This window comes from Salvelinus sp. IW2-2015, linkage group LG23 (genome assembly GCF_002910315.2).
Source record: "Salvelinus sp. IW2-2015 linkage group LG23, ASM291031v2, whole genome shotgun sequence".
NCBI classification, from domain to species: Eukaryota; Metazoa; Chordata; class Actinopteri; order Salmoniformes; family Salmonidae; genus Salvelinus; species Salvelinus sp. IW2-2015.
The window spans coordinates 20,014,427-20,025,239 of record NC_036863.1 but is presented as its reverse complement, the minus strand read 5'-3'; the positions used below and the strand labels follow the sequence as shown (position 1 = coordinate 20,025,239).

General features: G+C 42.0%; 1 protein-coding gene across 1 annotated transcript in view; it reads left to right on the top strand.

Annotated features, from left to right (window-relative positions):
• Positions 1 to 569: 569 nt before the first annotated feature.
• The window catches only part of col26a1 (collagen, type XXVI, alpha 1), a 54,385-nt gene continuing 44,141 nt past the window's right edge, over positions 570 to 10,813 (top strand). The window contains exons 1-3 of the mRNA XM_023968193.2: positions 570 to 981; positions 1,808 to 1,930; positions 2,666 to 2,769. Coding sequence (XP_023823961.2) covers positions 821 to 981; positions 1,808 to 1,930; positions 2,666 to 2,769 — 388 coding nt within the window. The 5' untranslated portion in view covers positions 570 to 820. The remainder of the gene's footprint in view (positions 982 to 1,807; positions 1,931 to 2,665; positions 2,770 to 10,813) is intronic.

The following is a 10,813-nucleotide window of genomic DNA, read 5'->3' as shown; positions in this document are numbered from 1 at the left end:
GCTGATTGGCTGTAATCAGATAATTATTTTCCATGTACTCCCATATTTGTCTACTCACAATACCCTCCAATATCTTACTGAGTGAAGGGAGTAGACTAATTGGTAGAATATTGGCAGGAGTAATGGGTTCTTTGTCTTTCGGGATAGGACACAGTTTAACATGCTTCCATACATTTGCAAAAGTCCCCTTTTCTGTGACCAATTAAATATGTATTTCAGTGGAGCTGCAATCTGGGGAGCAGCATAGCTTTGTAAAAAAATTGTCCATAAGATCATAACCTGTAGATTTAAATGACTTCAATAGGTTTAACACCTCCTCTACTGACACCATTTGTAGACTAAAAGAGCAATTTTTTTGCTCATAATATGATCAATCCATTGGATTGATTTGGAAGAATGGATGTTTACATTATCGCTCAGTAAATAAATTTTCTTTGTAAAAAAATCAGCTAAATGATTGGCAATATGAGCTGGTAAAATCAACTTTATCCGTTCCACATTACTGAGCGGTAATAGGCTCTGCGCCAAAACTGCTGCGTAGAACTCTCCAAACTCCAGTGCGTTATAGCGCGCACGCTGCTGCAGACAGTAGACATTCCCTCCAGAGTTGGAAGGCAAACGCCTAACACGACGAAGACAGGGACCGGGATAACACTACAGAATGTCTCACGAAGTTGCAGATTTAAATGGAATTAATTTACTTTAATGACAAATTAGGACGAATATGTCATCCCAAGACGCCCGTCTCCAAACTTTATGCACTTCACAATACAGGTAGTGTTCAAACTCTCACTCGAAAGGAACCATAAATTCGCAGACAATGACAGCTTCAATCATTTTGAGCTTTCTCTGTATTTGGATGTGTTCACCCAGTCTGTCACAAGGGACCGGGTTTGTCTATCAGTTTCCAGGTGTGACATTGCAACGCATCCACACTGAACACACTGCTGGACCCCTTGCAGGCACCAACGCGGCTCGCAGGTAAGTGGACCTCAAGCAAATAAGTAGCCTAAATGAAAACCTAATGAAGTCACTCATGTATTCATCAGAAAAGTTATGATTCCAAGTTGTTGTTCAAGGTTAAACATATACTGATCTGTAGAAATATCTATTTTGGGGGGATCTCCGAGTGGCGCAGCGGTGTAAGGCACAGCATCTCAGTGCTTGAGGCGTCACTAYAGACACCCTGGTTCGATTCCAAGCTGTAACACAACCAGCCATGATTGGGAGTACCATAGGGCGGTGCACAATTGGCCCAGCGTCGTCTGTGTTTGGCGGTGTAGGCGCTCATTGTAAATAACTGACTTGCCTAGTTAAATAAAAAACAAGTAAAAAATATTATAGCTGTCATTCTGTTGAGAAAGTTGGACTTGTTGTGTATGCTTGAGCATGACAATTTGCATTGACTTTATTCTGAATGAAGTAACCAAAAGTATATGACTGTTCCAATTCCTGCTATGAATAACGAAATGAAAAGCAGTACTGGCAATAATGAAACAAAGCATTAAGATGTGGCTCTGGTTTGGTTTGGAATGAATTAATGGAGCAGACTACTTAAAAATTGCCCATTGTCTCTCAACACTAGTTTATGACAATATGAACACATTTATTTAATGTCTTACTAGATTTGGCCTGATATTCCAAACTTCTCGATTGACATAAGCGGATCTCTCAGAGTTTTCCTCAATAAAATAAGAATTGCAAAAAAAAAAAGCTTTATTATCCCCCCACACACACACACACACACACACACACACACACACACACACACACTAAAACTCTGCCTCCCTGTGATCTCCTTTGGTAGGAACTGGTGTCAGTACACAGTGTCGAAGACTGTGTCATGCCAGGTGCACAACGGGACGGAGACGCTAGTGCAGCGAGTGTTTCAGAGTTGCCGGTGGCCAGGACCCTGTTCTAACCTCATCAGGTATGAATGGCATTCACTCACTCACCGCCACAGGCCCTTCATGCATATTGATTGTCATGCAGCGGGAATTACAACTTCAGACATGAAGTGTTATGATTTCAGTGTTGCGCTGGGACCCATATTGAGTTTAGGGAATATCCACTCATGTCAACAAGCTAGATATAAATCATAATGGGTTGCAGTAGCCTATAAGGTAACAAACCATCTTGCTGAGCCAAAAGCTTTGGCGGCCACCATTTCCAGGTTTCCCCTATCCTGATTGGATACCCTTACTTTAATGGACTCTGGGTATTCGGACATAGTGTTAAGCTTGGATCAACATTGTTATCTTATCCCTATGTTACAGATGAATTAAACATATTTTTATTTAGTCATTCCCAGTGTAAAAAGGTCAGTGTATTCTCTCCCTTGTAAAGGATTTGAATGGCGTCTGTGAAGGTTTGTTCTACAGTAATGTTACTGACATCAGTGTTAAGACCTCTAATGATGTCTGTGAAGGTTTGTCCTACAGTAATGTTACTGATGTCAGTGTTAAGACCTTTAATGATGTCTGTGAAGGTTTGTCATACAGTAATGGTACTGATGTCAGTGTTAAGACCTCTAATGATGTCTGTGAAGGTTTGTCCTACAGTAATGTTACTGACGTCAGTGTTAAGACCTCTAATGATGTCTGTGAAGTGAACATGTGCCCCAGTGCTACAGTGCTGCCCGTCAGTGACTATCATCTTCTCTCAGTTACAGGACCCTGGTCCGGCCCATGTACAGGCTGACGTTTCGCCAGGTGACAGCACTGGAGTGGAGGTGCTGCCCAGGCTTCCTGGGAGACGACTGCAAAGAGGGTGAGTAGAGTACTGTACAGATGTAGGATCTTAATTTCATCACTTTTGATGCTGACCATTTTCCTGCAAATGTAGATGAGCTTCGTGATATACATAAATTCACTGAAAACCCACACTAACACATGGTTATAGGAACAGTATTGCGCTTTTCATGTAGCCTACTTTTGGCCAGCTAATTGCCTAACCACTGATCAAGAAACATTATGGACTAAACGTTCAAATTCTGTTGCTGAGGATTATTTTGCTGTGTCAAATTAAGATCCTACATCTGTACCTGTGTCTGTCTGCCCGTCTTTCAGTCCGTTCGTCTGTCTATCTATCTGTCTACCTTTTAAACTCAAAGAGCTGGTGAGCTGGAGGTAGAAATGCCCCAAGGGCACTGCAGTCAAAACAGTGGTCCCCTTGTGTACCTCATACATTCTTTGATCCTAAACTCCTTGCTATGTACTGTATGACATCAAAATTACAGGGTGAAAACAATGGCCGATCATCACCCACTCATGCACTGTATTCTAGACTGGGCATTTTGTTTTGTTTTGTTTTGTTTATTTAATATCCTGACTGTGGTGTAATGAAGATAGGGATAGTCACTGAACCAGATTTTACTTACTTGTCCTCCCTCTTGGTTGGACTCACTGTTCTGCTTTTTCTTGGGACAATGTTCCTTATCGTAAGTTCCCATCGGGCAAGGGGTTAATGGACCAAGACACAGTATTTCTTCTGTAACCGATATGATGGTTCAGAGTTAATTTAATTGATTTCATTTTACCTTTATTCTTAAAGGGGGTCCAATTGAGACCAAGGWCTCTAATTTATGACTGGTGTCTAATACAGAGAACATGGCTCTGCTCCCCATTTCAGACTGGAGCTCTGTTCAACACAGGACTGGTGATGACCCTCCTCTGTGCTGACTCTGAGGAGTCAACTTACAGAAGGAAAGCAATGTTATGAAGATGTGAAATTAGTGTTAATGGCAGAATTGTTTTTGCAGATACCAGTATAAAGTTGTAATGGGTCAAAGTCTAAATGAAGAATGGCCTCACAGGGGTTTCAGCTTTTTGTGTCCATGTTGTTCTCCATGTCTGTATGCATCACTATCTATCGTTTCTATCTTGGTGTTTCACTGGCTACCACTGAGATCGCTATCTATCGTTTCTATCTTGGTGTTCCACTGGCTACCACTGAGATCGCTATCTATCGTTTCTATCTTGGTGTTCCACTGGCTACCACTGAGTATGCTGCACTCTTATAGTGTACAATTGTACCAAAAACAATATGTTGTTGTCGTACTGTATTTGCAAGTCATTGTGCGGTTCCACACACACACACACACACACACACACCACACACACACACACACACACACACACACACACACACACACACACACACACACACACACACACACACACACCATCTGGAGAGGGGCCTCTCACTGACTGGAAGTGCTCTCTCTGTGAATGGGTAAACAGAGCCAGACTGTGGCGGTGTGGGGCGGCCCTTGGTATAGTGATCCCCCGGGCCCTACTTGTCTGTTCTACTGGGGGTCCAGCCTTGTTTTGGATTTCAGGGGAAACCAAGGTCATACACTCCATCTGTTGTTAATGTACCAATCCTCCCTACTCTCCCCTGTCTTCCCCATTCCCTCCATTACCCCCCTACCCAAACTCTGCCACTCTCCACCTCTCTGTTATAGCGGATGTCTTCACAGACTAGGAACCCCAGGGATTGGATGTCTCAGGGCAGGAAGTTCAGCTCTATAACATGCACGCACGCACACACACACACACGCACACACACACGCACACGCACACACACACACCCCCTCTCACACAAGCAAATGGCTTCTCTGTCATTGGGAGATTTGTGTGCACTTCAAGCACTCATGAATTAGGATTCATCCCTGAGTCATGAACATCTGCTACTGGCCCCACCACCAAACATCTCCATCTCTGCAATCATTCACATGGCTGTGTACTCCACAGGCCTTATACTGTAGGATCTCAACCATGGCAATCAGATATCATATCATATTTTTCATGCATGACTTGATCTGTTTATTTTGGTGAAGAAAATGGCAAAGGTATAAAATGTCAGTCTGGAAAGMTACAGTGTAGCCGTGTTGCAGTTTTAGGTGAGGGACCCTGGCAGCAACACAATTTTGAGTTGTGTATTGTCGTCCTGTGGGAGAGATGGGAGAGTAGTCCTGTCAAGCTCAGTTGGTAGAGATTGGCACTTGCATTGCCACGATTGTAGATTCAATTCCCGCTGGGGCCACCCATACGAAAATTTTGCGATAGAGAAAAGTGTCTGCTAAATGGCATACTGTATACAGTGCCTTCAGAAAGTATTCATATCTCTTGACTTATTCCACGTTTTGTTGTGTTACAGCCTGAATTAAAAATAGATTACATTTATTTATTTTTCTCACCCATCTACACACAATAACCCATAATGACAAAGTGGTTACAGCTGTGAATCTTTATGGGTAAGTCTCTAAGAGCTTTCCATACTTGGATTGTGCAACATTTGCCCATTATTCCTTTAAAAATTCTTCAAGCTCTGTCAAATGAATTGTTGATCATTCCTAGACAATCATTTTCAAGTCCTGCCATAAATKTTCAAGTAGTTTAGGGTCAAAACTGTAACTCGACCACTCAGGAACATTCACTGTCTTCTTGTTAAGCAACTCCAGTGTAGATTTGGTCTTGTGTTTTAGGTTATTGTCCTGCTGAAAGGTGAATTAATTTCCCAGTGTCTGGTGGAAAGCAGGCTGAACAGGGTTTTTTCGAAAGGATTTTGCCTGTACTTAGCTCCATTMCGTTTCTTTTTTATCCTGAAAAACTCCCCAGTCCTTACAATTACAAGCATATCATAGCATGATGYAGCCATGGTCGCTGCTTGAAAATATGGAGAGTGGTACTCCGTAATGTGTTGTATTGGATTTGCCCCAAACAAAACACTTTTTGCAGTATTACTTTAGTGCCTAGTTATCTGTAGAGGATTCCTTATTTTCACTCTGTCAATTAGGTTAGTATTGTGGAGTAACTACGATGTTATTGATCCATCCTCAGTTTTCTCCTATCACAGCCATTAAACTCTGTAACTGTTTTAAAGTCACCATTGGTGAAATCCCTGAGCAGTGTCCTTCCTCTCTGGCAACTGACTTTGGAAGTACACCTGTATCTTTGTAGTGACCGGGTGTATTGACACACCATCCAACGTGTATTTAGTAACTTCAACATACTCAAAGAGATATTCAATGTCTGAAGTTTTAATTTTTACCCATCTACCAATAGGTGCCCTTCTTTGCGAAGCATTGGATAACCTCCCTGGTCTTTGTGGTTGAATCTGTGGTTGAAATATACTGCTCAGCTGAGGGACTTTACAGATAATTGTATTTGTGGGGTACAAAGATTAAGTAATCATTCAAAAATCATGTTAAACACTATTATTGCACACAGAGTGAGTCCATGCAACATATTTTGTGACTTGTTAAACACATTTTTACTCCTGAACTTATTTAGGCCATAACAAAGSGGTTGAATAATTACTGACTCGAAGACATTTCAGCTTTTCATGTTTTATTAATTTGTAAACATTTTGAAGAGATTAATTCCACTTTGACATTATGGGGTATTGTGTGTAGGCCAGTGACAAAAAAGCTCAATTTATTCCATTTTAAATTCAGCATGTAACACAACAAAATGTGGAAAAAGTCAAGGGGTGTGAATACTTTCTGAAGGCACTGTATAGGTATAAAGCAACCAGAGAAAGAGAGGAGATGGAAATGCAGAGACTAGAGATTTGTAACCTGTATGAAAAGTAGAATGTGTATTCCTGGAAAATGGGCAGTTGAAGCCGTACATATTCACTGTGTGCTTCCCACCGCGAAGCATGGAGGAGGAGGTGTGATGGTGTGGGGGTGCTTTGCTGGTGACACTGTCAGTGATTCATTTAGAATTCAAGGCACACTTAWTYAGCATGGCTACCACAGCATTCTGCAGCCATATGCCATTCCATCTGGTTTGCGCTTAGTGGGACTATCATTTGTTTTTCAACAGGACAATGACCCAACACATCTCCAGGGTACGTAAAGGCTATTTGACCAATAAGGAGAGTGATGGAGTGCTGCATCAGATGACCTGGCCTCCACAATCATCCAACCTCAACCCATTTGAGATTKTTTSGGATGAGTTGGACCGCTGAGTGAAGGAAAAGCAGCCAACAAGTGCTCAGCATATGTGGGAACTCCTTCAAGAGTGTAGGAAAACATTCCAGGTGAAGCTGGTTGAGAGAATGCCAAGAGTGTGCAGAGCTGTCATCAATGCAAAGGGTGGCTACTTTGAAGAATCTCAAATATATTTTGATTTGTTTAACACTTTTTTTGGTTACTACATGATCCCATATGTGTTATTTCATAGTTCTGATTTCTTCACTATTATTCTACAATGTAGAAAATAGTTTAAAAAAATAAAGAAAAACCTTTGAATGAGTAGGTAAAAGAAATTAGCATTGGGTCTGTAATATTTCACTTGACTGTTTTTGTTCTGCTTCAATGGCTTTCATGACAGGGACTTGAGAACGCTGCCACAATCATTTGCTTTCCTCCTCTAAARCCAAGGCTTTGTAGTGAATTGTTATTTGCATTTACAGTGCCTTCAGAAAGTATTTACACCCCTTGACTTTTTCCACATTTTGCTGTGTTACATCACTGGCCTACACACAATACCTCATAATGTCAAAGTGCAATTATGTTTTTCAATTTTTTTTTACAAATTAATAAAAATGTTAACCTGAAATGTCTCGAGCCAATAAGTATTCAACACCTTTGTTATGGCAAGCCTAAATATGTTTTCAAGCAATAAGTTCAYGAGTAAAAATGTGCTTAAGAAGTGACATAATAAGTTGCATGGACTCACCCTGTGGGCAATAATAGTGTTTAACAAAACTTGTATCCTGTATACAACAAGGCACTAAAGTTGTACTGCAAAAAATGTGGAAAAACAATTCACTTTTTGTYCYGACTAAAAAGCGTTATGTTTGGGGCAATTCCAATACAACACATTAATGAGTACCACTCTCCAAATTTTCAAGCAAGTGGTGTTTGCATCATATTTTGGGTATGCTTGTAATCGTTAAGAACTGAGGAGTTTTTCAGGATAAAAAAGAAAGCACAGGCAAAATCCTAGAGAAAAACCTGGTTCAGTCTGCGTTCCACCAGACACTGGGGGAGGAATTCCTCTTTCAGCAGGAGAGTAACCTAAAACACAAGGCCAAATCTAAACTGCTTACCAAGAACACAGTGAATGTTCCTGAGTGGCCGAGTTAAAGTTTTGATTTTAATCTACTTGAAAATCTATGACCTCTAAATTGTTGTTTAGCAATGTTCAACAACCAATTTGACAGAGCTTGAAGAATTTTGAAAATGATMATGCAAAGATATTGCAGAGGGAGCGCAGTAATTTTTCATACTTTTTCTATTCTATTTTATTGCGACTTTATGTCAAAATGTGTATTTTGAGTGAACCATCCCTTGAAAATGGAAGCAAGCAGAGAAAGCAATGTTCTGTGATTGTCTGCAGGCTACAGGCACTTTGTCACGTTCCTGACCTGTTTTCTATTGTTTTGTATGTGTTTAGTTGGTCAGGGCGTGAGTTGGGATGGGCAGTCTGTGTTGTTTGTTCTATGTGGGAGTGTGTTGGTTAATTAGCCTTATATGGTTCTCAATCAGGGACAGGTGTTATTCATTTCCTCTGATTGAGAATCATATTAAGGTAGGTAGTTTCACAGTGTTTGTTTGTGGGTGGTTGTCTCCTGTGTCTGTGTCTATGTTGAACGTTTGTAGCCTGTGTGTGTGCACTACGTTTATAGCTTCACGGTCGTTTGTCGTTTTTGTATAGGTTGTAATAGTGTTTCGTTTCATGTTCATCTTCGTAGTAAAATAAAAGAAGATGGCTTATTTTCCACATGCTGCGTTTTGGTCCGTCTCTCCTCCACACGATCGTGACACACTTATCTGTGTGTTTGGTCAAATATTTGGACAGACTGAGCCCCCTTGGGACGCGGGTTGCCTTTCTCAGAGGGAACCCCTCTCCCAGACTCAGCTTGAGTTACAGTGACCAGACTTCAGCCGTGGAGCTGGAGCTGCTCTCACAGAAATATGCCAACCGCTTTGTTTTGATTCACGTCCTGCTAACTTAACCTCCCCCCACCCACCACTCCCATCCACAGACTGTAAGGCAGCGCGATATCCCTGGGAAACACCCGTAATAGACCTCTCTGTGTAATTCAGTGGTATGAGTCAGTAGCTTGAATTCCAGGTGCAACCAAATACCCCTTACACTGACAAAGTACTGGCTAATTTAATTATGTATCATGGTAGAAACGTGGTTATGTATGTAACAGAATGACGTTTGTATAGTAGCTAACTAAGTGAAATTGTACACAAATCACTGGCTCGGACAATAGAGTGACTGTCAGATACAGTGCCTTCAGTAAGTATTCATACCCTTTAATTTATTCCACATTTTGTTGTTACAACCTGAATTCAAAATGGATAAAATAGATTTTTTATCCACCCATCCACACAATACCCCAKAATGACAAAGTGGAAAAAAAATGTTTATTCATTTTTGCAAATTTATTGAAAATAACATACATATCTAACATATCTAATTTACATAAGTGGGTTTTTCTGTAAACTAGGGTTTATCTGGCAATTTTTTATCATGTCATTACATTAAGATATAAGGGGGGATCATACAGAGGGAGCCCCTCTCCCATACTGTAGCTGTATTCAATAACATTCACAAGTTGATTTAAAACCTACAGTTGAAGTCGGAAGTTTACATACACCTTAGCCAAATACATTTAAACTCAGTTTTTCACAATTCCTGACATTTAATCCTAGTAAAAATTCCCTGTTTTAGCGTCATTTAGGATCACCACTTTATTTTAAGAATGTGAAATGTCAGAATAATAGTAGAGAGAATGATTTATTTCAGCTTTTATTTTTTTCATCACCTTCCCAATGGGTCAGAATGTCACGTTCTCATATGAAGGAGACCAAGGTGGCCGGAGACGCTGGTAAGCGTACTTCTTCTTTTATTAAAGAAAAGAACACTGAAACAAACTAACAAAAAACAACAAAAACGAACGAAACGTGAGCTATATGAATAGTGCAGACAGGCAACTAAACATAGAATAAGAACCAACAAACACCAAAGGGAAATGGCTACCTAAATATGATCCCCAATCAGAGACAACGACAAACAGCTGCCTCTGATTGGGAACCATATCAGGCCACCATAAGCATACAATACCTAGACCCACAAAAACCCTAGACATACAAAAACCCTAGACAATACAAAACCCCTAGACAAAACAAAAACTAGCGTATTCACCCGTAGTCACACCCTGACCTAACCAAAATATAAAGAAAACAGAGATATCTCAGGTCAGGGCGTGACAGTACCCCCCCAAAGGTGCGGACTCCCGGCCGCAAACCTGAACCTATAGGGAGGGTCTGGGTGGGCATCTACCCTTGGTGGCAGCTCTGGTTCTGGACCCCCCCCCCCCTCTTTACACTGATCCCTCCCCCTTTGTAGAACCGAACCGTGGATCATCGCCGGAGGCTCTGGACTGCGGATCATCGCCGGGGGCCCCGGACTGGAACCGTCTCTGGAAACCCTGGACTGGGGATCGTCGTTGGAGGTTCCGGACTGTGGCCCGTCGTTGGAGGTTCCGGACTGTGGCCCGTAGTTTGGAGGTTCCGGACTGTGGCCCGTCGTTGGAGGTTCCGGACTGTGGCCCGTCGTTGGAGGTTCCGGACTGTGCGCCGTCGTTGGAGGAGTTCGCGGACTTGTGGCCCGTCGTTGGAGGTTCCGGACTGTGGCCCGTCGTTGGAGGTTCCGGACTTGTGGCCCGTCGTTGGAGGTTCCGGACTGTGGCCCGTCGTTGGAGGTTCCGGACTGTGGCCCGTCGGTTGGATGTTCCGGGACTGTGGCCCGTCGTTGGAGGTTCCGGACTGTGGCCCGTCGCC